Here is a 26,822-nt window from a genome sequence, read left to right as displayed (position 1 = left end):
TCCTTGGTGCTCTCTGAGCTTGGGTTGTGCTTTTGTTTTTGTTTTTGTTTGCAACCAAGTTTCATTACTCAACAAGTACCATCATTAGAGCTTGGGAGTGTAAGGTTTGCTCCCTGTTTATATTCAGCAGCTTGCCCTGCCAGTATTGGTGGGGGCGGGGTTTTCTCCTTGGTTGCAGAACTGAACCATGCAGTTATAGAGGTGCAGATGACAGACTCAATAATTCCTCTATAGAACTGTATCAGTTTGAGCTTGCTGAGTTGGCCCAAGAAGAAGATTCTTTGCTGTGTTTTTTTGATGACGTTTTTGATGTTAGGTGTCCATTTTAGGTCTTGAGATATGATAGAACCTAGAAATTTGTAGGTCTCTACTGTTGATACTGTGTTGCCTAGTACTATAAGAGGTGGTAGTATGGTAGGGTTTCTCCTAAAGTCTATTTCTATGGTTTTGAGTGTGTTCAGTTCCAGGTTGTTCGGGTCGCACTACAAGGCTAGTTGTTCAACCTCCCATCGGTATGTGGTTTCATCATTGTCTCGAATGAGACCAATCACTGTTTATCATCTGCAAACTTCAGGAGTTTGCTCAGTAGTTAATATTCCTTTGATTTTATAAAAAAGGTTGTACTTTTAAATATTTCTCATCTGTGTCTACAGTTAAACAGAAGAAACTGGTTTTCTCAGGAGTTTCTGAAATGATGAAGAGCTACATTTGTGAAGAGCACAGCTATTACTCTCAGATGACTTTAGAAGGAAAATAATTATAAATAAATATAAATAAAAATAATAAAGTTTTTCTTTGCCTTTGTAGATATCTAAAACAATTAACATGCTAGTATGCTGGCATATCGAAGGAGAGAAGTCTCCCGCTTTCCAGGGACACGTTTCTAGAATCTCTGACTATCTCTGGTAAGGCTTTGTTGAAATCAAAACTTGTCCAGCAAATCTTGTTAACCTTGAATCTTCCTGATGTGTTGAACTATAGAATTAGCAATTCTGGTTAGGTATTTTGGGAGTTGACTTTGCAAAGTGTAAATTCTAGTCTGGTGCACCACAGCTAAAAAAGATACTATGTTATGAAAGCTGTTATGTAGTTTGAAAGTGCAACATGACTCTTAAATACTGCCTACTTTCCTTTAGAAGATACTATATGTGCTCCAAAATACATTTAGAAAGTAATTCCAGAATATAGATGGATTATCTAAGGTTATACAGGTAGTCCTCGACTTACAACCACTTGTTTAATGACCCTATGAAGTTACAACGGCACTGAAAAGTGATCTACAACCAGTCCTCATGCTTACCCATCATAACATCCCCACATGATTAAAATTTAGGCACTTGGCAACTGGCATGTATTTATGACAGTTACATCATTCCAGGGTCACGTGGTTGCTATTTGTGACCTTCCCAGCCAGCTTCCAACAAGCAAAGTCAATGGAGGAAGCTGATTCATGTAAGGATCTCTTGATTCACTTCACAATTGCAGTGATTTGCTTAACATCCATGGCAAAAAGATCATAAAATCCAGCATGACTCATCTAACAACCGTCTTGCTTAGCAATGGAAATTGTGGTTCCAGTTGGATTTGCGTGTGGCTAAACAGTCAGATTTTCTATATCCAGTGGACAGGCCAGATGCACCTGGTATTCCCACACCACATTTACCCACTGACAATAAGGAATGCACAGTGATGATGCCTCAGACCAATGTTGATGAGAGTTCTGAGTGACCAGTATACCCAACAGCAGTCAAACGCTGGTTGCCCCAGTAAGTGTCGAGAAGAGCCCAGCAGCCTCAGTGAGGTCAGAGAAGCTCTTGGTACGAAGAGAGCCAGTCTGCACAAGAGGGCCAGTCTTCAACTGTAGTAACATATGTTACCACCTGATAGACTAAATCTGTAGAAAGTGTTGGTACTGGTTCTCATCTGAACTTTTACAATGTTGTGCGTTGTTGTAAAAGAGGAAGATTTTACAGGTGTTATGTCTGCCTTGTATGCAGCTTTATTCCTTTCTAGCATTCATCTCTATTGTTTTGTGATGCATTTCCTGCCACTCTAGGATTTACCTCTATCTGCTCTTGTGAGACACTTCCTGTTCCTGGTGTGTGTGTGTATGTAAATATAATTTCTTAATGAGGGCTTGTATAGTTTTTTTTAACTGGATTTTATTTAACTACTTGAAACAGTTGTAAGTCAAGGACTATCTATTGTAGGAGAGAGATATCCTGAGATGAGAAGTACACATTAAAGTTCCAGGTAGAAAATCTTACAGTCATTTTTCCCCTTCCATTTGTGTTGTGGCTCACCCCTCTAGGAAATCACTGCAGAGTTTTAGCGATAGGTCAATAAATATAAGGCTGGGTCATCTAGCCTGCCTGCCTCCTTCCTCACATCCAGTCCTAATTTAGCCATTGTCTCTTATTCAAAAGGCCTTTCCAGGAATGACTAGAAGCCCAATGTTCATGCTACTCATGGTTCACTGTTTATGATAAATAAATATGTTTATGATAGTGAAACTTACAGGCCCCTTACCTGTTTTTTCTTTGCCATGCCTCTCATGCTTGCTTTTGCTTTTCTTGCAGGCTGGGTCTAGATGGCATGAAGATGCAGGTAATGATTCCTGGCATGTTTTTATTTTGCTGAGGTCTGAACCTGTCTCACCGGGTAATGACTACTGCAGACTCTGCCAAGAGCTCTGCTTAAAATTTACAATAACAATAGTAATTTATTAATTTGTTTGTCATCTTACTACTATCAACTTTGAGTGGCTCATAACAATAAAAATGTACAATAAAATTAATTTTAAAAAAGATGGCAAGCATGATGAAGTGAAGGGTCCTTCAAGTCAAAGACATGAGTGAAAAGCCAAGTCTTCCTAGCTCTTTCAAACAATAGCAGAGTGGGGGTCATTTGGATCTTGGGGGAATCTGTTCCCAGAGGGCAAGTGCTGCCACTGGAAAGCTCTAACTCTAGAGTCCCAATAGATGTCATTGTTTAATCCAAGAAGCCTACAGCATGCCAACCCTGCAGGAACAAATCTGCCAGGCAAAAGCGAGGAGAGACAGGCAGTCCCTAGAGCAAGCAAGCCCTATGCCACGTAGTGCTTTATATGTAACAGCAGCTTAAATCACACAAACGACAAGTGTAGCTTGTAAAGCAGAAGCTTTAGATATGGGCATGTCCATCACTATCTGTACTGTTGCTACATTCTAGACTAATTAAAGCTTCCAGGTAGTTTTCAAATGGAGTGCATTGAGTAGTCAAGCCAGGATGTGACTGGGCATGAGCGACTATGTAAAGTTCATTTCCAAAGAGGAAGTTGGTATCAGGGAGGTGGAGAATTGTTTCTCTTCTTCTGATTGATTTTCTTCTGATAAATTCCTACCCATCCAATCCCCAGCCATTAAGTGTGAGAAAGTAAAAGTGATAAAGTTTTGAGATCAGGAATGACAAACATTTCTCAATAGAGGTGGAGATAGCATCCATGTGTGGGTTAACACTCTCCGTTCTCTGATTGGACTGAGTCTGATTACTAATTAATTAATCACCTATATAACCCGTCCCTGTGAGTGACTCCACCCAGCTTCCGACTCAGTCCATTCAGGACAGTCGTGTTATCCAGTTTTTCCAGTGTGAGATTAGTAACTGCGACTTTGTCAATTTGAATTTCGAACTTATTGTCAGTACTGGTGGAAGAGAAGATTGGGCTGGTGCCATCAGAGCCAGGAGAATTGGCCAGCAGGGGCCTTTGGGCTCTCTTGGAGAGGCTCGCTGAGGCACTCCTATTCCGCCTTGAGCCGCAGGTGTGTGTGTGGGGGACGCACGCTGACAGACCAGCCCTGACTGTACCCCCAGGCCAAGACCGGGGCCCCTCGCCAATCTTCCACCTCCAGGGAGGAGAGGGGTTTCCTAGGCAGCAGCAGATCAGGTCACAGCCCCCCGCTGCAGTTGGATCCTGGCCCTGGCCCATTCAGCCCGATATTTCCCATTAATACCTCAGGGTTATGGGGGCAGTCTATGGCTACACCAGCCCCCATGGTACTTCACCTCCCTGGCAGACAGATGGAGGCCACTTTTACACCCCAGCTGCCGGCCTCCGGCCAGAGTATCCGACCTCCACCATGCTGCCGGATTACCAATCCTTCATTGCAGAGGCCATTAAGCAGGGAATTGTGGCTGGGTTGCAGCAACAATGGGCACTTGCACCCCCTCCGTCGACCAACCTGACTCACCCCCAAAGTGATCTGGGCCCCAGCCTGGAGGTAGATCAGTCGCCTTGATGGTCCCATCACAGTCGCACCCCAGCCTCTGAGGAAGGGGAGATCAGGGACGCCGAGCTATCTGAGGAAGAGGGGGGAGGCCCTGATAAGCCAGTCACATTAGGCCTTTTTCCACTGGCTCTGTTCAAGCCATTACTGTCCAAGGCAAAGACTGCAGCTGACTTGGGGGGGGGGGGCAGGCAGAGGCTCCATCAGCTCCTGGGGGGTCAAATCAGCCAGTACATGGTTTACTGAACATAAACTTGAGACAGACACTATCCCTGCCCCTCAATTATTTGTGGACACCATCCAGAGGCAGTGGGCTATGCCAACTTCAGGCCCGGTACCTTCCAGAACGAATAGGCACTATTACAACGCTGATGGGCTGGACAAGCTGCTGCTGTGGCCGTCGGTGGATGCCCCGATTTCGGCCCTCCACTCTTAATACTACACTGCCCGGATCCCAGGAAGAGGACCTCAAACCTGAGGATAAGAAGGCGGATCAAACCCTACAATAATAATAAGCTTTTACAGCGTGGCCACCAAGTCGCTGCTTGGACAGTCCATGCGTTGGCAGCAGCCTCCTCCTTCTCTCGCTCTAGCCTGTGTTGGTTGCAGCAGCTGAAGGAGAGAATCCCGGCCAGGGATTCAAGGGCACACCAAGACCTGAATAAGATCATAGCTGCAGTGCAATTTTCGGCTGATGCCACTCTGAGTGCCACGCGATTTGCCTCTCGGGCCATGGCATCCCACAGGTTCCTGTGGCTGCACAAGTGGCAAACTGACCTCCGAGACAAGTGGCGTCTTGCTTCAGAAACGTACAAAGGGGGGGACCTATTCAGGGATTCCCTCACGCCACTCTTTTTAGAGGGAAAGGATACTTCAGGTTTGGTTCCCCAGGTCCTGGAGTTTCTCCAGGGCTGTCTGGACAAGGGGTTGTCACCCAATACTCTTAAGAGGCAGGTGGTGGCCCTGGCAACCCTGTTGTCTTGGGGAGGGGGTCAGTCATTGTCCCATCACCTGGCAGTTAGGAGGTTTTTAAAGGGAGCGTCCAACCTGTGACCACCTGTGGTGCACAGATACCCCACATGGGATTTGTCAAAGGTTCTCACCGCACTTACTCAGTCTCCATTTGAGCCTCTCCCTACGATTCCTCTACAATTTCTTTCCCTGAAAGTCTCATTCTTAGTAGCCATCACCTCTGCTCGGAGGATATCAGAGATCCAGGCATTATCAGTGAGGGACGAATTGTGTACCTTTTATGAGGATAGGGTGGTACTTAGGCTGGACCCTTCATTCCGATCCAAGATCAGTACATGGTTCCATCAGGCACAGGAAATTGTTTTACCAGACTTTTGTCCATCACCGTCAAGGCCATTAGAAGAGCTGTGGCACAACCTAGATGTCCGGCGACTTCTCCAAATCTACATACACCGAACATCGGAATTTAGAAAGACTGAACATCTTTTTGTCTCTTTCCAACTTTCCTCCCTGGGGCAAAAGGTATCGGTCACTACCATAGGCAGATGGGTTAGAAAGTGCATCGCCGCGGCCTATTCATCTAATCAGGAGCTGATCCCTCAAGGGATTACGGCCCATTCAACCAGGAGTTTGGCCACCACTATGGTGTATGCAGGCTTCCCTGGGAGAGATCTGCAGGACAGCTGCATGGGCGTCCCCTTCGCCCTTTTATTTGTAATTATAAATAAGACAAATTTGCTTCGGTGGACGCTGCCTTTGGCCGTAGAGTTCTACAAGCAGTGCATGATGACAGGTAGACCAACAGTCTCCTCCCTCCCAACGGGGACTAGCTTGGGTATGTCCCATACATGGATGCTATCTCCACCTCTATTGAGAAAGGGCATTGGTACTTACCTGATATGCCTCTTCTAATAGAGTGGAGATAGCATCCAGCCCCGCCCTGCACGGAGACTGTTTTCCCATCAAGGAGGTGATTGATCAGTTGGTCTATGTTGGTTTTTTTATTGGTGTTTTTGGTCAGGATCTGAGTTGAATCGTTCACTAAAATTGATCTTTGGATAACACGAGGAGTCTGTTGTCTTTTTCTTCGTCGTAAGCTGGGTGGAGTCACTCACAGGGACGGGTTATTTAGGTGATTAATTAATTAGTAATCAGACTCAGTCCAATCAGAGAACGGACAGTGTTAACCCATACCTGGATGCTATCTCCACTCTATTAGAAGAGGTGTATCAGGTAAGTACTAACACCCTTTTTTGTTGTCCCATGTGTGGAAAGGGATACATTTAGAAAGTAATTCCTAAATAGCAAAGGACTATCGAAGTTTTTATTGCAGGAGAGATAAATTGTCTTGAAGAGTACAGTAAGGTTCTAGGTAGAAGGTATTGGTGCTAGAACAGGATGTCTAACTTGCGGTCCATGGGCCACATCCATCACGTGTTAGCCCCATTTTCACCCAGTTTAGCAAAGGGGGAAATAGTCCTGATATGTCACATGAAAATGACGTGATGATGCGAGTTTGACACCCCTGTGCTACAGGAAGGGTTCCTGGAAGAGTATCCCTTAGCATACTGTACTCTTGGAAGGGAGACCAGCTGGAATTGATTTTATGTAGTCTGTGGCTGAAACAGTATGCGTGCTGTATATTTCAAAATGCAATCAAAAAGCGTCATTTCAAACTATCTTCTCTTTTAGGGCACCAATGGATCACAGGTTTGGGATACAGCATTTGCTGTCCAAGCTTTTCTGGAGGTAACAGCTTTTCACAAGTTTTTCTTGTTAATTTTAATGAACTTTGTGGAATAGTTAACTAGCTGCACTTTCCTATATCATAATTTAAACAAGAACTCTGCCCCAAAGCAGCTCTTTCAGATTCAAATTGCAATTGTGAGCGAAAAACAAAACAAATGACATTACATCACTTTCCACTCTATCCATTCAGTGTGCTAATTATTCTGGCTTCTTTTCCTTCCTTATTTTATTTACATTTTTAAACTGGATATAATTAATATATATTGGCTATGGTTTGCTGTGAGTGTAAATCGTATTCTAGCAATAAATCCTAAGTGGAAATTAATGGTAATAAAATATTAAAAAATGACAGAGATTGATTGGAATCTAAATTGATGTCTTTGCTTTACTTAATTAAACTCTTTTATTTAAAGGCTGGTGCCCAGGAGAAGCCTGAATTTGACAACTGTCTGATACTTGCACATCAGCACTTCAGAATAGCACAGGTAAAAATGTCACATTCTAGTCCCTGATAATACTTGAAGGATTTTTTCCCAGCGGCCACTGAGCTATGTACTATAGACATTGTATCTATTGAACATTTGATTAAAAAGAACTAGTCACATCAGAGAACAAACTAACCATTTCTGATAGTCCCAACAACAACATCATATGCCTATCCCAGATCCTTACAAAGTACTTGATAGATGGATAAAAAATTCTAAGTTCATAGCTCTTCTTAAAAATGAAAACCCTGAATCTGGAACATAGAATTATGGAGAAAGGAAATGATACCTCCTATCCATTCTCATTCTATTATTCATTTTTTATATCTTGCCTTTGTTTTTTTTTTGTAAATAGCTCAATTTTCCCCCCACAACAACTATCCCGTAAGGTGAGTTGGGCTGAGAGAGAGTGATGGGCCCAAAATCACCCAGGCAACTTTCACACTTATGGTGGGACTAAAACTCTCAGTCTTCAGATTCCTAGTCTAGCACCTTAATCACTGGTTCTCTCTCCTCAAGCCCATAGCTAGAACTAAGTAACTTTTTTGTGGTTTACTTCTGCAAGATGCATATCATTATAATATTTTATCTCCTCCAGGTTCCAGATAATCCACCTAATTATGAAAAGTACTACCGTCAGATGAACAAGGTATGATTGTACAAGGTGACAGAAAGTGGAAACAAGATCTTAAATTAGCTGCGAAAGCTTCTCTGTGCCCTAGAACAGAACAGCTAGGGTGAAAAAAAGGGGGAAAGAAGCAAAGCAGGTTTGTAATTGTTAAGTGGATTTGGGGGTTTGTTTGAAGGAGCCTTCTGCATTCCTGCTTGTACACTGAATGATCTGACAGTGTAAGACCTCAGGGGCAATCACACTGTAGGATTATGGATGAGATTGTTCAGTGAAAGGTTGTAGCCATTGGGCCATCTTTTAGCATTTCCCTTTCTTCTAGATGTGGCAGAATTGTTCTCTTTTCCCCAGTGGGCAAAATAGGGTGAGAGTGGCATTGGAATTGATTGTAATGATACATTATGGACTCTCATTTACTCAAGGCATTTAACATTAAGCTACCAGAGCCATGCTGCAAAAATCTGCATCATCATTAGAGAAGCAGAGTTTTATTGCTGCCATCTTCTAGATTCATGTCAACAAATAGCTAGGCTTGCAGCTCACATATGCTAAACAAAGGCAGATCGAATATCTTGCCTGGTAATTCTTACTCCAAGAAGGAGTTGGTGGTTTCATATACTTTCCTGAGTGCTAGAGCAATGTGTTTAAATCAACATTTGTGACCACGCAGGTGATTTATATACATACATCTCACTTTGGAGGTAAAGAGTGCTTTGCAAAGTGCTGAAAGAGAGAAAGAAATAGTAAGCCAGAGAAATTAGACCATAAGAATGAGAAAAAAAGGAAAAATAGTTGAGCCTAATACCACCATTCACTTTTCCAACTTTTCATCCTTGATTCCATGTTCTGACACTAGTTCATAGATACAGTGTAATTTACTATTTTTCCTTTTTACAATCTTGTCAACTCCATCCAAGCATACAAGCATATTGTTTGTTTTGTTTTGTTTTTGTTTTTATTGGATTTATATGCCGCCCTTCTCCCAAAGGACTCAGGGCGGCGTACAACATTAAAAAACACACATCCCGAAAGTTAAAAAGAAATTAAATACATATCCAAAAAAACAACCCCAATTTATAGGACAATACATTTAAAAAATGAGTTAAAATTAACAGGCCAGGCCGGCTTGCTGGAAAAGCCAACTTTTTAGGGCGCGTCGGAAGTCAGGGATTATGCGAAGCTCCGTGGGCAGCTCATTCCAGAGGGAAGGTGCTCCCACAGAGAAGGCTCTCCCCCTGGGGGTCACCAGCCGACACTGTCTGGCCGACGGCACCCTGAGGAGGCCAACTCTGTGGGATCGTACTGGACAGTGGGAGGCTACTGGTGGCAGTAGGTGGTCTCGCAGGTACCCTGGGCCTAAGCCATGGAGCGCTTTAAAGGTCATAATTAATACCTTGAATCGCACCTGGAAAACAACCGGCAACCAGTGCAGGCCACCTAAAAGGGGTGTAACATGGGAGCACCTAGGTACCCCCATGACAACCCGCGCGGCCGCATTCTGGACCAGCTGAAGCCTCAGGGTGCTCTTCAAGGACAGCCCCATGTAGAGAACGTTGCAGTAGTCCAGGCGAGAAAGGACGAGGGCATGAGTGACTGTGCACAGAGCATCCCGATCCAGGAAGGGGCGCAACTGGCGTACCAGGCGAACCTGGTAAAAGCCCCCCCTGGTCACGGCCGTCAGGTGTTCTTCTAAACTAAGCCGCATATCCAGGAGGACTCCCAGATTGCGAGCCTTCTCTGAGGGGGCTAAAATTTCTTCCCCTATCGTCAAAGATGGAACAAGATGTACAAATCGGGATGACGGAAACCACAGCCACTCAATCTTGGAGGGATTGAGCTTGAGCCTGTTCCTCCCCATCCAGATCCGCACAGCCTCCAGGCATCGGGACATCACGTTGAGGGCATCGTTTGGGTGGTTTGGGGTAGAGATGAAAAGTTGGGTATCATCAGCATATTGATGATACCGTACCCCAAAACCATGATCTCGCCCAGCAGTTTCATATATATGTTGAACAGGAGGGGTGAGAGAACCGAGCCCTGGGGCACCCCACAAGTGACGCGCCTGGGGGTCGATCTCTGCCCTCCAGTCAATACAAACTGGGACCGATCCAACAGGTAGGAGGAGAACCACCATAAAACAGTGCTCCCCACTCCCACCCCCCCGAGTCATTGCAGTAGGATACCATGGTCGATGGTATCGAAAGCTGCCGAGAAGTCTAATAGGACCAGGACAGAGGAGCAGCCCCTGTCCCGGGCCCGCCAGAGATCATCGACCAACATGACCAATGCCGTCTCCATACTGTACCTGGGCCTGAAACCCGACTGAAATGGATCCAGGTAGACAGCTTCATCCAGGTACTGGGGAAGCTGACGTGCTACCACACTCAACAACCTTTGCTACAAAGCGAAGGTTGGAGACCAGACGATAGTTGGCTAAAGAAGCTGGGTCCAGGGAAGGCTTCTTAAGGAGGGGCCTCACCACCGCCTCCTTTAAGGCGGTGGGAAATAATCCCTCTCTCAATGAAGCGTTGGTAATCGCCTGGAGCCAGCCTCGTGTCACCTCCAGGGAAGCCGAAACTAACCAAGAGGGACACGGGTCCAGCACACAAGTGGCAGCACTGAGTCTCCCCATAATCCTGTTCATGCCTTCGGGGGTCACAGGGTCAAACCCATCCCAGATTGTCTCCTCAAGATTCATCCCCGTCGGCTCACCCGAAACTACCCAGTCAGAGTCCAAGCCTGTCCGGATCTGAGCGATTTTATCCTGCAGATACTGAACAAATTCTTCAGCCCCACCCTGCAAGGGGTCTTCCCCAGTTCCTTGGTTAAGTAAGGAGTGGGTCACCCTAAACAGGGCGGCTGGGCGGTTATCTGCGGATGCGATAAGAGCAGGAAAATGTTGCCGTTTTGCCGCTTCTATCGCCACTAAGTAGGATTTAATATGAATTCTTACTAGTGTTCGATCAGATTCAGACCGGCTGGCCCTCCAGCCACTCTCTAGGCGTCTTTTCCGGCGTTTCATCTCCCGGAGTTCCTCGGTAAACCAGAGAGCCACCCGGGATCGACACCGGGTCAGAGGCCGCAAAGGCACAACGCGATCCAAGGCCCCAGCGGCCGCCCTATCCCAGGCTTCCACTAGGGCTTCGGTCGAGTTGTGAGCAAGGGATTCAGGAAAAGTCCCAAGCTCCATCAGGAACCTTTCGGGGTCCATCAGGTGCCTGGGGCGGAACCATCTAGTCGGTTCCGCCTCCCTGCGATGAGGGGTAGCGGTATGGAAGTCAAGCCTGATGAGGAAATGATCGGACCATGACAAGGCTTGAATAGAAATATCCCCTAAATCTAGATCATTCATGCACTGCCCAGAGACAAAAATCAGGTCGAGCGTGTGTCCCCCATTATGGGTGGGGTCTTGAATTAACTGAGTTAGGTCCATAGCTGTCATGGAAGCCATGAACTCCCGAGCTGACTCGGATGTCTTGCCAATGGAAGGCAGATTGAAATCCCCCAGGACCATGAGCCTGGGGAAATCAACCGCCAATCTAGTTAACATATTTAGCAGCTCCGGCAGGGCCGATGAAACATAGCAGGGAGACAGGTACGTAACAAAAAGGCCCACCTGAGCTCCAAGGCCCCACTTCACAAAGAGGGACTCACACCCGCCTATCTAAGGCACAGTGACCTCCTGAGGTCTGAGACTTTCCCTAATAACCACCGCCACCCCCCTGCCCCTGCCCTGGGCTCTCGGCTGGTGAAATGCCCGGGAGCCTGGTGGGCATAGTTCTCTAAGGGCCCCCCCCTCATGGCCCAACCAGGTCTCCGTAATGGACGCCAGGTCCGCTCTACCCTCTTATATGAGGTCGTAAATGAGGGGAGCCTTATGTACCATGGACCTGGCGTTAAGCGACACCAGCCGGAGACCAGGGTCCTGTAATCCCGAGCACCCAGGGGTGCGAGAAGGGCGATGAGGGTTGGAACACGCAATCGCTCTTAAACAGCAAACCCGCGTCCTCCGAACATCATTTGGCCCTCGACCCCCACCATATATGTTTTTAGTTGTCCCCTTTCTCTCAACTCATTGACTTTTCCTTTATAATCTCAATGTATATCTTTTTTTTTATTAAAAGAGTTTTGTACAAACAGATTTTCCCCCTTTTCACCCCCCCCCGCCATACAATATAAATCTCATACAAATGCTATACCCCCCCAGCCCCCCCACAAAAATTCACTTTCAAATATTATACCAAATACTTTGCCCCCTCCCCCCATCTTAAAATAGATTACTCGTAACCCCTCTCCTCCCAACAAACACAATATAAATTTCTCTTAGATTAATAATAACACATTGATCCCATTTTCTAAGCTAATTTAACCTCTATAACTCTTAATATAAATTTCTCCTAGCATAACAATGTTTCATTAATCCCATCTTCTAATTTATTCATACATATATATTGCCCCACCCTCCACCCTAACCCTCCCCCACCTCCCACACAAACCCACCCCCCTGACTTCCGCTATATACCACTCTAACAATTCCAAACATCCCATATACTATTTACTCTAATCATCTATCGGTCTAAACATTCTTACCTAAAGGCTACATAATAACTCCTAGTCTGGTATTTATTCTGTATATAATCAATCCATTTTGCCCATTCCTGTGTGTAATCCTCCTGTTTCTGAGCTTTTAAGAAAGCTGAAATTTTTGCCATTTCAGCGAACCCCGCCACCTTCTGAATCCATTGATCAATTGTCGGTAAAAAATCTTTTTTCCAATGTTGCGCAATCAACAACCTAGCTGCTGTGACCATATACAAGGCCAATTTTGTTTCCCCTTTGGTAAAATCCTTAGCTATACCCAATAAAAACATTTGCGGAGTGAATTGTATTCTTTTCTTAAATACATTCTGCATAACCCACCATATTTTTATCCAAAAAGCTTTAACCTTGTTACAAGTCCACCATACATGAAAAAAGGTAGCATCTAGACACCCGCATCTCCAACATTTTGGTTGAACATTTGGGTACATGCATGATAATTTTTTAGGATCTAAATACCATCTGTAAAACATTTTATAAAAATTCTCCCTTAAATTCTGTGACTGTGTAAATTTAACATTCTGAACCCATATTTTTTCCCACGTTTCCAACATAACCACTTCACCAAAATTCTGAGCCCATTTAATCATACAATCCTTAACCAATTCACTTTCTGAGTCTCTTTCTAACAGTACATTATATATTCTTTTAACTTTTTTTGGACCAGTCTCTTTTATCTTATTTATTTATTTATTTATTTCTTAGATTTTTAGACCGCCCCTCTCCCAAAAAGGGACTCGGGGCGGTGTACAGTCAATAATAAAAACATTCATAATAATTAAATACATTTAAACTACATTTAAGATACATTTGGAGGGGGAAATAGGCTGTACTAAGAAATAAATAATTCTAATCTTAAAACATCACAATTAAAACCCCAAACCCTAAAATAAAATAAATCCCTGGGAGGTGCAATTAAGAAAGTGCCAGGCCAGCTGATTGAAACAGGTGAGTTTTTAACTTTTAACTTTTAACTTTTAACTTTTTAACTTTTGCCGGAAGGAACGGAGGTCGGTGGTAGTTCGAATGTCTGGGGGGAGGTCATTCCAGAGGGTTGGGCCCATCACAGAGAAGGATCTACTCCTAGGTGTCGCCCGCTGGCATTGACCAGCAGACGGCACCAGGAGGAGCCCCTCTCTGTGTGAGCGGATAGGTCGCAGGGACGTGTGTGGTAGGATGCGATCCTGCAGGTAACTAGGTCCACTGCCATGGAGCGCTTTAAAGATGGTGATCAATACCTTGAAACGCACCCGAAAGGCCACAGGTAGCCAGTGCAGCTCGCGCAGAGGCAGCTCGCGCAGGAGAGGTGTTACGTGGGAGTAACGTGTACTTCCCATAATAACCCGCGCGGCTGCGTTCTGAACTAGCTGCAGTCTCCAAATGCGTCCCAAGGGAAGCCCCATGTAGAGAGCTTGACTTCCATATCTGCTTAATCAGTTCCACTTCTTTATCCATAAAACCGACCCTGCGATCTTCTTCCCATCTCTTCTGTAGCTGTATGTAATGTAACCAATTTAAAGTAATTCCTTCTTCCAACAGCTGTTCCAAAGTTTTTAACTTCCATTCGCCCCCATCAGCAATAAGCACATCTTTATATAAACAACCCCCGAGTGACTTAATATTCATAATCCCCATGGTGTCTGCAAGATCCAACCAAAGCGGTATTTTATAATCCCAATTGGGCTGGTGCTTCTTCCATATTCTCATCAAGACACTTCGGAGAACATGGTTGTTAAACACTTTATCCACCCTGTCTTCATAAAAAAGATATGCATGCCATCCCAGAACAAGATCATGGCCTTCTATATTCAGCAATTCCATTTTTGTTTTCCCAAGGTTACCTTTCCCACCTCATTCAACATATTAATTACTCCTAATAGTTTACATACTAATCACTAGCTTTTTACAAGTATTTACCTGTCTTTGATTTTCACCATATTTCATAAACTTTAGTTAATCAGGATATGTAATTCATTATTTCTCCTCGGTGAATGTTGCCATTTTAGTTTGCATATTTGTTTTCTTTTGTGTTCTCTTTTGGTGTTCTGTGCTCCAAACCAAATTAAACCACTATTGTCTAATAACCACTAGGGTGGATTTCCCTTCAGCACTCGTGACTGTGGCTGGATCGTTGCTGACTGTACTGCAGAAGGTCTGAAATCTGTGATATTGTTACAGGAAAAGTGCCCATTCATCAAGGAACACATCACCCCCAGTCGTCTCTTTGATGCTGTAAATGTGGTGAGCACAGAAAAGTAAATTTCTTCCTGAGAATCCATCTCCCCCACTTATTTTCATCTTGCCCATGCTGTGTAGAGTGACCAAAAGGGCAGAGATGCTGAGGGGATAGCTGGGGGAGGGGGTTAAAGCAGAGGCAATTCATGCAGGGCAGAGAAGTGGGAAGTCCTTGTCCAATGACCATTGCTAAATGGCACGGTCCTGCAATGTTTTGTTTAATTACTGTTTTGCTTATTGACAAAAATTCCAATTAGGGTCATAACCTGAGGACTACATGTAGAGATTTCCAGACAAGAAGTAGGGCTATGTATATGTTCTCTCTTAATTGTATTTTTAGGCTGCCCTGATCAATTATGACTTTAGGTGGTAAATTACAAAGCAAAACAGAAACAATAATAGCCAAATAAAAGCAGCAGTACAGACTTCCTGCGGTGACGTCACTTCCATGTGGGCGAAGGCATGGGATCTCCGCTAGCTTTGCTCAAGTTTCTGTGGTGAAGATCCAGGAAAAGGATGAATTGAACCTGGAGGGTTCAACAGGAGAGAGGGGGAGCCTGGGTGCGGAAAGAGGAAGCAAGCAACTTCCCTATCGGACGAGGGAAAACCCCTTGAACTCATCGGAGAAGAAATCGGCATTCATGGCCGAGCTTGGGTGGTGACAGCCGCACATGAGGGAGAGAAGATAGAACACAGCAACATCGGTGAGAATAAGTAAAACAACTAAATTAAAACGGTGTAAATTCTACTAAAAACTCTTTGAGCTAGAATTTCAAAGCTTTGAAGCGAGCTGGATACAGCTCAATATCGGCAGCTATAAGGAGGGCTGAAAGCACATGATTTCCTGTAGCAATAGAAGACTTGGAGTGACTCTAGAACGGAATGGAATAAGCAGAGGAGGAGAGGACTGTTGGAGTAATTTGGACAATAAACAGAAACTGGAGCCAGATAAATCAGTGATAACAGCGAAGAAGGAAAGAAAATACTTTAAGCAGTGCCAGCGGGTGACGCCTAGGAGTAGAGCCTTCTCTGTGATGGGCCCAACCCTCTGGAATGACCTCCCTCCCGATATTAGAATTGCCAATGACCTCCGCTCCTTCCCACAGAAGCTCAAGACTCACCTGTTCCGACTAGCTGGCTTAGCTGATTGACAGTTCCATCTTCCACCTCCTGGCAAACATTTTATTGGGGAATTTTTAAGGGTATTTTAATATTTGTATTTTAACTAAGAATTGTACAGTATATTTTTTACCTCCTCCGTCTACGTCCACGTCTATGTCTATGTCTATGTTCATGTCTATGTATTTGTATATGGTTTTAACATGACTGTACACCGCCCCGAATCCTGCCTAGGAAAGGGTGCGGTCTAGAAATAAAAGTTATTATTATTATTATTATTATTACTTTGGAATACTTGAGAGAGAGTGAGAGAAATACTTTGGAATACTTGAGCGAAAATATCGGACGTTTGAAGAGCGCAAAAAAGAAGCCTATACGAAAGAAGAGTAACAGCGCCATCTAGTCGAGAAAGAAATAACTGAATAACAATATATAGGACAAATCTGCTGATGCAAGCTGAAAATATTTTTTCTTTTCTTTTTGTTGTGATCTCTGAAATTAGACTAAAAAATATTTTCTTTTGAAGGAGAACTTTGAAAGAAGAAATATAAAGCTAAACTGAACTATGGTGAGATAAAATATTGTTGAATTGTATTGAACCATATTATAATTGGAAGAGAGAGCGTAGAGGATATATGAACTATCTGTGATACTCTGAAATTATCAACGTTATAAATAGATGGCATAATATTATATAATAGTATATAAGAATTAAAATTAAGGATCTATTAGCCTAAACATACTGTATACCTTGAGAATATAAATATAATAATAATGGTAATATAGTGTTGAATTAGGGAGTGATAGTTTGTAGTTATTAAAGAGACGATATAAGATTATATACTGAATCAAATCAAGAACATGTTAGGTTAAATATATTGAATATTGCATGAATATTGTGTGGATTGACTTACATACAAACCCGAATATATAGAAATTAAGTTGTTAGATTGTAAGATTGAATGATATTGAATTGAATTGAAATGTACATGGAAGAGGGGAAGTTCAAAGATTGAAGGGGCTGGTAAGAGAGTGGAAACAGCCAGTGGGCAGATGCTATTGTGGGAAAAAATTGTAGGAAATTAAAATCAAAAATGACAAGTACAAATACAACAATTAGTAAAATGAATAGGAAGGCAGCATCCAATCCAGCATCAGTAACGTCTTCACCCTCAAACCAGCGTACAATTGAGAGCACACTGGGTGAAAGAAAGCGAGCTCAACAACGAACCTTCAGTGTATGCAAGATGCATTAGCAATGATACAAGAAACAATGCTGAAAACACAAGAAACAATTTAAAAAACACAAGAAACAATTACAAAAAATCACGAAGAAACTAGGAGAAATCATGAAGAAATTAAACTAGAAATGGGAGAAATGAAGAGTGAGATTAGAAGAATAGATGATACAATAGGGAAAATACAAAGCGAAATAACAAAAAATGAACAAAAAATTCAAAAAGTAGAAACAAAGGTAGAAAAAACGGAGAAGGGAATAGAGATGGTAGATTAGAAGCTGACTATACTAAACAGACAATTAGAGGGAAAAATAGTGGTTTTGGAACTCGAAAAAGCTGGCTTCTTTCTGCGCTTTCAAAATATAGTAGAAGAAAAGGAGGAGGATTTAGGGGAAACAATCACAGAGTTTGTTGTGAACATATTACAAAAAAACAAACAAGAAACAAGAAGGGACATAGACGAGGTATCCACACAAATTATGCCAGGAGATACAGGCTCCCAAAATAAATCCTCGTACGCTTTACTAGAAAATTGGTAAGAGATGAATGATATAAGAAAGTGAGAGAAGAACAAATAACATATAAAGGAAGAGAGATACAAATCCTGAGACAAATCCTGAAAATAGTGAGAGACCGGAGAAGGCAATATCAGTTCCTTACACAACTAATAAGGTACAATGTAATGTTCAGATGGCTCACACCAGAGGGAGTGATGATTACCTGGCAGGATAAAAGATATAAAATAGACACAGTTGAGAAAGCACATGAGTTCTTTAAACATCATTTCACTGCTGAGGAAGAACAAGAAAGTAAAGAGGAACTAGAGAGTAGAAGTCAAGAATAGTCAGTTGAAAACAGGGAGGAAGAAAAAGAACAAAGAAGAAGACAGGAAAGAGAACAAATAGAACAAGAAAGTAGTAAAATAGGAATAGAGACAAGAAACGCAAGGAAAATAAGCACGGCATACAAATAACACAATGGAACAAGAAATTAAGTTACTCTCACTAAATATAAATGGATTAAACTCACTGGAAAAAAGGCAAACTTTGACTAGATACAAAAAATGAATATGGACATAGTATGCCTTCAAGAGGTACATATTAAAAACCAATATAACAAACTACTAGAATATCCAAAGTTAAGAAAATTATTTATAACATTAGGACCAAAAAAAAGAGGAATTGCAATATACATCAAAGAATGGATAAATGCAAAAAAAAATATGCAGATGAAGAGGGGAGGATTTTAATGATAGAAATAGAAACAGAACAAAGAAAAACTCTTCTCACAGCAATATATGCCCCAAATAAAAACCAAAAAGTATTTTACAAGAAGATCCACCAAAAAATAATAGAAATGGAATATGAGGATATATGTCTAATTGGCGATTTCAATGCTATAACAGATATCAACGATGACTACAAGAGTAACAAAAGAAATTAGGGGGAAAAAGAATGCTACCATCTACCTTTTTCGAAACGGTGCAGGAATTGAGCCTGAAAGATGTATGCAGAGAAAGGAATATAGGAAACAAACAATTTACATATTATTCAAATCCCCACAAATCATGGTCAAGGATAAATATGATTTGGTCAACCCAAGAATTGAAAAGAGATACAGAACAGATTGAAATAATGACAAACACCTGGGCGGATCACAACCCAATAAAAATAATATGCAAAGGACCAAAAAAAAAAAAAGAAGAAGAAGAAGAAGAGATGGTCAATGAATCAAAGAATAGTGAAAGATAAAGAATATATTAAAATGATAGAGGAGAATTGAAATTTTTCTACGAAGTAAATAAGAAAGAAGAAACATCATTACAAAATCTATGGGATACTACAAAAGCTTTTACAAGAGGGTTGACAATAGCGTATTTGGCAAGGAAAAACAAGGAAAAGAGACAAAAACAAGAAACATTCGAGAAAGAACTGAAAGAATTGGAAATAGACCTGGAAAAACCCCCACAAGAATCAAGAATAAAGGAGAAACAAGAACTAATAAAACACAAATTAAATTTGATGACACAAGAAGAGATGGCCCCAAAAAATCAAATTTGCAAAACAAAACTATTTTGAAAATGCGAATAAATCAGGGAAGATGGTTAGCACACAAATTGAAAAAAGAAAAAATAATAAATCACTTACAAGATGAAAGGGGAAACATACGATACCGGAAAGAGGAAAACAATATAGTACAGAAATTTTTCGAGAATCTGTACAGCAAAGAAAATATATTACAAGACAGTATCGAACAATACTTAAATACAAGGAATCTACATGAAATTGAAGAAGGGAGAAGAGAAATGCTAAACAAAAAAAATCACAGTGATAGAATTAAAGGAAGCATTGAAGAGACAAAAAAATAATAAAACACCAGGCCCAGACAGTATACCTATAGAATTTTATAAAGTCATGCAAGAGCAGACAGAAACAGTGATTTTAGACTTATTTAATGAAGCACTTATAGAAGCAAAGTTACCAAAATCATGGAGGGAAGCATATATAACATTGATACCTAAAGAGGATTCGGATCATCAACAAATAAAAAATTACAGACCAATTTCTTTACTAAACGCAGATTATAAAATCTTTACATCAATAATGGCAGAGCGAATTTAAAAAGTATTAAATGAAATTATCCACACAGATCAAAACGGCTTCTTACCAAAACGTCAGTTAAAAAACAATATAAGGATAATTATAAATACACTAGAATATTATGAAGAGAATCCGGGAAAACAAGTTGCACTGGTCTTTTTAGATGCCCAGAAGGCCTTTGATAACTTGAATTGGCATTTCATAATCACAGTTAAAAATGATGAGATTTGGAGAAAAATTTATAAAAATGATAGAGTCAATTTATTCGGCCCAGACAGCAAAAATAATAATAAATAGTGACACTACAGAAGAAGTTAAGATATGGAAACGAGTGAGACAGGGTTGTCCATTATCACCTTTATTATTTATACTATCACTGGAAGTTCTACTAACAGAAATTAGAAACAATCAAGAAATAAAGGGATTAAACATTAAGAAAGAGGAATATAAAACACAGGCATTTGCGGGCGATATGGTATTTATATTAGAGGATCCATTAAAATCAGGAATTAAATTGATCCAAAAAGTAGAGGAATTCGGTAAGGGACTTAAAATTAATAAGAACAAAACAAAGATCATTACGAAGAATTTTACTAAAAAACAAGGGCAAGAATTAGAGGAAAACATGGGAATGCAAATAGCAAAAAAAGTAAAGTTCCTAGGAATTTGGCTGACAGGGAAATGCTGAACAATTAAAGAAGATAATTATGTTAAAACGATTCAGAAAATTAAGGAAGATCTGGAAAATTGGAGGAAACTACAAATATCCTTAATGGGAAGAATTGCCATCATTAAAATGAATATACTACCAAAATTTTTAGTTGTATTTCAAGTGGTGCCGATTAGCTTAGGGAATTTTTTTTTCATAGATTTAAACAAATTAATTGGTTTATTTGGTCAGGGAAGAAAACACGAATTAAATTAAAATTGTTACAAGACAGTAGAGAAAGAGGAGGATATGGACTTCCTGATTAGGAGCTTTATTATCAAGCAGCAGCTCTCACCTGGATAAAGAACTGGATCAATCTAAAAAACATAAGATTATTAACAATAGAAGGTTATAATTTGAAATTGGGTTGGCACGCCTTTATCTGGGATGGGAAAGACAAGATTCATAGCTATTTCCCAAAACATTTAATTAGAAAAGCTCTACTACAAACATGGTTAAAAATCAAAACATTACAATACAATTCCAACCTGGCTAACCACCATGGAAGCTCTGATATACCCGAACATATTGGACATAAACAAGATAATAAGATATAAAGACATATTAGACAACCAAGAAAGACTAAAAACAAGGCAAGAACTGAAAGAAGAGGGAATATATATTGGCTGATGGCCCTATTTACAAATGCAGGCAAGGTATAAAAAAGACAGGGAAAGGGATGGAGTCTATAAGGAGCCACAAGAACTGGATAAAATTTTACAGGGAACCGAAGAAAAATTGATTTAAAAAATATATCACTACTTATTAAAATTTAAAATAGAAGAAGAAACTGAAAGAAACGATTATAACATGGATGATAAACTTTGGGTATAGTATAGAATTGGCGGAATGGGAAAAAATGGGAAATAAACTACAAATTGACAATGGCAACGGCTTATAGAGAGAACATGTACAAGATGTTCTACAGATGGCACCTTCCACCAACGAGAATTGCAAAAATGTTCCCGGAGTGTTCACCTATCTGCTGGAAATGCAACAAGCAACATAGAACATACTACCATATGTGGTGGACGTGCACAGCTGCGAAAAACTATTGGAAAAAAATAAAAGATTGCCTAGAGGAGATTACTACACATCAAATTGCACTAAAACCTGAATTATTTTTGTTAGGGATTATAAAAGGAAATTATGAAAAAAATACTAGATACTTAATTTTACATATCATTATGGCAGCAAGAATTATATTCGCACAAAACTGGAAAAATAATTATATACCAACAGAAGAAAAGGTAATTAAAAAAATATTGGAATGTGCAGAGATGGATAGGCTCACGAAAGAACTAAAAGAGAAAGACGAATCTGAATATTACTCCGTATGGGATTTATTATACAATTGGCTAGAGGAAAGGAGGGAAAAAGCAGGAAAGAAAAAAAGAAAGGAAGAAAGATCAACAAAACAATAGACAACTACAAAACCGGAAAAGGATTAAAAGATTGAAATATGAGATAGACTATAGCAAATAAATATTACACAAAATGACGTAAATGTAGGGAAAACTGTTATACATAGAATATATAGAATATTACATATAGAATGAAAAAAATGTATGAAATAATGTAAATGCACAAATATATAAAGTCATAGTTATAAAAGATTTAATATATTATATATTATACAAAACAGCATAAATGTAATAAAAACTGCTATACATAGAACATATAGAATATTATATATAGTCATAGTTATAAAAGATTTATTTGTATAAATAAAACAGACACAATAGATAGATTAAAAAATGTAATGTGTTGCAAAGATGTGAAGTTTGTACAAACAAAATAAAATTTTAAAAAAAGCAGCAGTACAAGGTGTGCCCACAAACAATAAGCTTAGACTGAATTCATACCTTGTGATTTACAGGGAAGTATGGGACTGAATATACATCTAGATCAGCAGTTCTCAACCTGTGGATCGCGACCCCTTTGGGGGTTGAACAACCTTTTCACAGGGTCGCCAAGGAGCCTCCCGCGGAGAGGCTGGCAAGAAACTAGCCTGAAGGGAAGGAGCAGCTCGGGTTCCCCGCGCTGCGGAAGGAGAAGTGCCAGAAGACTGATGGGCTTCCCAGTAGGCATTTTTCAGCAACTGTTCCTGCCCGGGAGCTCCTACAGGGCGCACACCTTCACCAGAGTTGAGCTGCATCAAAGGGGGAGGCTTGGGCAGCGAGAAGGGCAATGGCTGAGGAGAGGCTGCGACGGTCACCGAGTCTCCACCTGACATCGCTCCCGCCCCCGGCACAGGCCTGGCTCTGCTGAGCCGGCTCTGCTTAGTTCCGCCAGGATCCAAGGGGGAGACCGTTAGCTGCTCATCTCTTGCGCGCGCACAAGCAAAATACCCTCCTGGGCCAGGATCAAGGCGGAGGGAACAACGATTCTCCTCCCACTGTCACCACTGCGCAATCAGGTGAGTAACTGGATATTCAGCACAGGGGAGCCATGCTGCGCAGGAGACACCTCAGCGCCAGACTCAGGTCGGCGCGAGCCGCTGTCCCTTTTGTGTTGGCTCAGGAAGCTGGTTGGGTGCAGGGAGGGAAGAGCTCCAATTCTCCTGCGCTGCACAGGGCTCTCCTTGCTCAGGGCTCTGGAACTCTTCCCTCTTTGCATCCAGAGACGGCTGCTCCGGCTCTTTCCTGAGCCAACACGAAGGGGACCGCGGCTGGCGCTGACCTGAGTCTGGCGCTGAGGAGTCTTCTGCGCAGCATGGTGCTCCTGCGCAGCGCAGCCAGCTACTCACTTCTCAGTGGCGGCAGCGGAAGGAGTTGCTGTCCCCGCCGCTGTGATCCTGGCCCAGGAGGGTATTTTGCTTGTACGCGCAAGAAGGAGATGAAAGAGAAAAGGGGAGAGACAGTGGTAGAGAGAGAGAGAGAAATGAAAGAGAACTGGAAGGAGAGAATGGAAGAGAGGGAAAATGGAAACAAATTAGAGGGAGAAGGGGGAGAGGGAGAAAGAAATGAAAGAGAGCTGAAGGGAGAGAATGAGAGAGGGAAAAGAGAGGGAAACAATTCAGGAGGAAAGAGGAGAAAGAAAGATAGAAGAAAGAAAGAAAGAAAGAAAGAAAGAAAGAAAGAAAGAAAGAAAGAAAGAAAGAAAGAAAGAAAGAAAGAAAGTAACTTTCTCAGACCTATGACAAAAGCAATCGCAAGCTAGATCTCTTATCAAGAAAACTGCAGTTTTCCAGAAGGCACAAATTTGAAGCAAGTCTGATATTTTTTAAAGAAAATAACAGATGGAAAAAAATGCAGCTGAAAATAAGATTATTTATAATTTCGGATAACGTATTATATTGTCAAACTCAAAAGAAATCAAAATATACTGTATGTCCTATTGCTGTTAATACAATCTTGCCAGCTGCTATCAACTTAGAGTTCACTATGAAAAGATTACAGAGAAGCAATTTCCTACAATTAGTAACTTTATTTTCGATTTGCTATCGTATTCAATGAGAAAGAAAGAAAAAGAAAGAGAGAAAGAGAAGGAACGAAAGAAAGAAAGGAAGAAGAGAAAGGAAGAGGAAAAATAGAGAAAAACAGAAATGAGAGGGAGAGAAGAGAGACCCTATTCCCACAGAAAACACTGAGCCATGAAACCTGGGTAGACCTGTCGGGGGGGGGGGTGTTGTCATGTGACTGGGTGGGAGTGATGTTGAGTTGGCTCTTTGAGTGTTTAAGATTGCTGACCCCTGTGCTACACCATGCTTCAAGACAAAATTTCATTTGTAATTAGAAATAAATATTTTGCAATATATAATTACATATTGTTTTTGTGATTAATCACTATGCTTTAATTATGTTGAATTTATAGCAATAAAAATACATCCTACATATCAGATATTTACATTACGATTCATAACAGTAGCAAAATTACAGTTACATAGTAGCAACGAAAATAATTTTATGGTTGGGGGTCACCACAACATGAGGAACTGTATTAAAGGGTCGCGGCATTAGGAAGGTTGAGAACCACTGATCTAGATGGAGTGATGGCTCCATTAGAGAAGATTTTCAAGGCAGATAAAGTCTGAAACTTTTTGCAGCTTCCTGAAGACTCCTCTTTGGCCAAGTCAGATTGTTTTTTGTCCTCTCTCTCTTTAGCTGCTAAACATGCAGAATGTGGATGGTGGCTTTTCAACCTATGAAACCATGCGCGGGGGCTGGTTGCTGGAGCTGTTGAATCCTTCAGAGGTATTTGGTAAGAGTGAAAACTTATATGGCTTCTTTACTTTCTCTAGAGGGCCTTCATCTCCCTTTCTGGACAATTCGCTCTCACAGGGAGGGGCTTCTCCTGGTGCCGTCCACTAGGCAATGCCAACGGGCGACACCAAGGAGTAGGGCCTTCTCTGTGATGGGCCCAACCCTCTGGAATGACCTCCCCCCCCGACATTAGAACCACCACCGACTTCCGCTCCTTCTGACAAAAATTGAAGACACACCTGTTCCGATTGGCTGGCCTGGCATAATTATAACGTCTACCTCCTGGCAAACATATTTCTTACTGGTTTTTTAGGGGGATTGTTTTTTAAATTTAATTTTATAGGATATTTGTTGGGGTTTTAAATTATTTACATAGCTGTACAGTTCTTTAAACCTTTTTATCCTCCTCTTATCTATTTATCTACTTAATAATTTTAATTGTTTAATTTTATAGCTATTCATGATGTATTTCTGATATGGACTGTACACCGCCCCGAGTCCCTTTTGGGAGAGGGGGCGGTCTATAAGCGCTTAGTAAATAAATAAAATAAATAAAATTCATGTCAGTCTCTGCTACTGTTTATTCTGTCCAAGGGATGGTTGCCTTTGTAGAATAAAGATGGGTTGGATCTACCGTCCCTCCCCCACTTTCCCACTGCTCAGTAGTTTTCTTGCCTTTTGATGGCTTCACCATGTAAAACGTGCCAGAATTTCACTGGAAGAAAGAAAAGTACCATATTTTTCTGAGTATAAGATGCTCTGAAGTATAAGACACCTAGCTTTTGGGGAGAAAAACAAGGAAAAAAATCTCCCTCTGCCTCCCAGCAATTTGCCTCCTTGCAACAAACAGCAAACAGTACAGATGATATACACTGTTTGTGGTGTTACATTTCAGACTATACTTGTACAGATGCTGTTAAAATTGATGGCTTTCTGGAAGTATACATTTTTCTCTGCTATTTAAAAAAGATACAATAGCATTGGGCCTCTTCAGATCAAGCATTTATTTTAAAAAGTCTTTAAAAAATAAGTCTAATAATTTGAACATTCTATAGGCATTTATAGTTGTTGACTTACCTCCTTGCAGCAAACAGCCTGATTAGCACAAGAAAAAAAATCTGCCTTTGCCTCCCAGCAATTTGCCTCCTGCAGCAAAAAGCAAGTTTCACTTTCAATTTCAGTTTAAGCATGGCCCTCCCGATCATCAGTTGTTTCAGGCTTCAGGGATTGCCACAGCCTATTGCAGCCTCCGCAAACCCCATTTCCCCCATTTGCTGCAAGGAGGTAAATTGCTGGGAGGCAGAGACCAAAGGGTGGGGGCCAGTGGGTGGGGCTACATTCAGTGTATAAGACGCACCAAATTTTCACTCTCTTTAAGGGGGGAAAGGTGCGTCTTATATTCTGGAAAACATGGTATATTCCGCATCCAACATCCAGATCATGCTGACCTACTTGTTGCTGTGTGGTGTTTAGGTGATATCATGGTTGACTATACATATGTGGAATGTACCTCAGCTGTGATGCAGGCACTGAAGCATTTCCACAAGTGCTTCCCGGAACACAGAACCCTGGAAATCAGGTAAACAAAGGGGAGTGAGGATAGAAGGAAAGATTCAGAGTTTACTTTTATTTTACTTTATTCTATTTTACTGGACCTTCTTTTTGAGAAAGTCTGCTAGAGGACAAACTGCAGAATCAGGGCAGGGGAGGAAACAAATCATGATTCCTTAAGGGGAGAGAAAATATTGAAGCTTAGGAGGGAGAGAACAGAGGAGTGGAAATGTTGAAATGGTTTCCCATTGTGTTCTCCTTTTTACTTAGAGAGATACTGCAAAAGGGCTTGAGGTATTGTCAGAAAAAGCAGAGAGCTGATGGGTCATGGGAAGGGTGAGTATCTTCTAAATAAATACAACTTGACAGTTTTAGGGCTATCTATTCCAGACATTTCTTTGGATAGGAAAATGTGTCATTGCAAATAGTGAGATCCCTGGTTTGTTTCACAGATCCTATTTTCTCTT

At 41.5% G+C, this 26,822-nt stretch overlaps 1 protein-coding gene across 4 annotated transcripts in view; it reads left to right on the top strand.

The window, feature by feature from the left end:
- LSS (lanosterol synthase) overlaps nt 1–26,822 on the top strand; it is a 72,393-nt gene that overhangs the window by 40,689 nt on the left and 4,882 nt on the right. For 3 of the 4 annotated variants that reach the window (XM_081944016.1, XM_081944013.1, XM_081944015.1), the window contains exons 10-18: nt 808–905; nt 2,580–2,607; nt 6,930–6,986; nt 7,400–7,471; nt 8,070–8,120; nt 14,790–14,939; nt 24,706–24,802; nt 26,278–26,383; nt 26,626–26,691. In XM_081944016.1, the coding sequence (XP_081800142.1) occupies nt 808–905; nt 2,580–2,607; nt 6,930–6,986; nt 7,400–7,471; nt 8,070–8,120; nt 14,790–14,939; nt 24,706–24,802; nt 26,278–26,383; nt 26,626–26,691 (725 nt within the window). The remainder of the gene's footprint in view (nt 1–807; nt 906–2,579; nt 2,608–6,929; nt 6,987–7,399; nt 7,472–8,069; nt 8,121–14,789; nt 14,940–24,705; nt 24,803–26,277; nt 26,384–26,625; nt 26,692–26,822) is intronic. The other variant, XM_081944014.1, reaches the window with a different exon arrangement.

This window comes from Natrix helvetica (assembly GCF_964273705.1).
Source record: "Natrix helvetica genome assembly, chromosome: 2".
NCBI classification, from domain to species: Eukaryota; Metazoa; Chordata; class Lepidosauria; order Squamata; family Natricidae; genus Natrix; species Natrix helvetica.
Note: the sequence above shows the minus strand (reverse complement) of the source record. Positions and strands in the feature narration are given on the sequence as shown.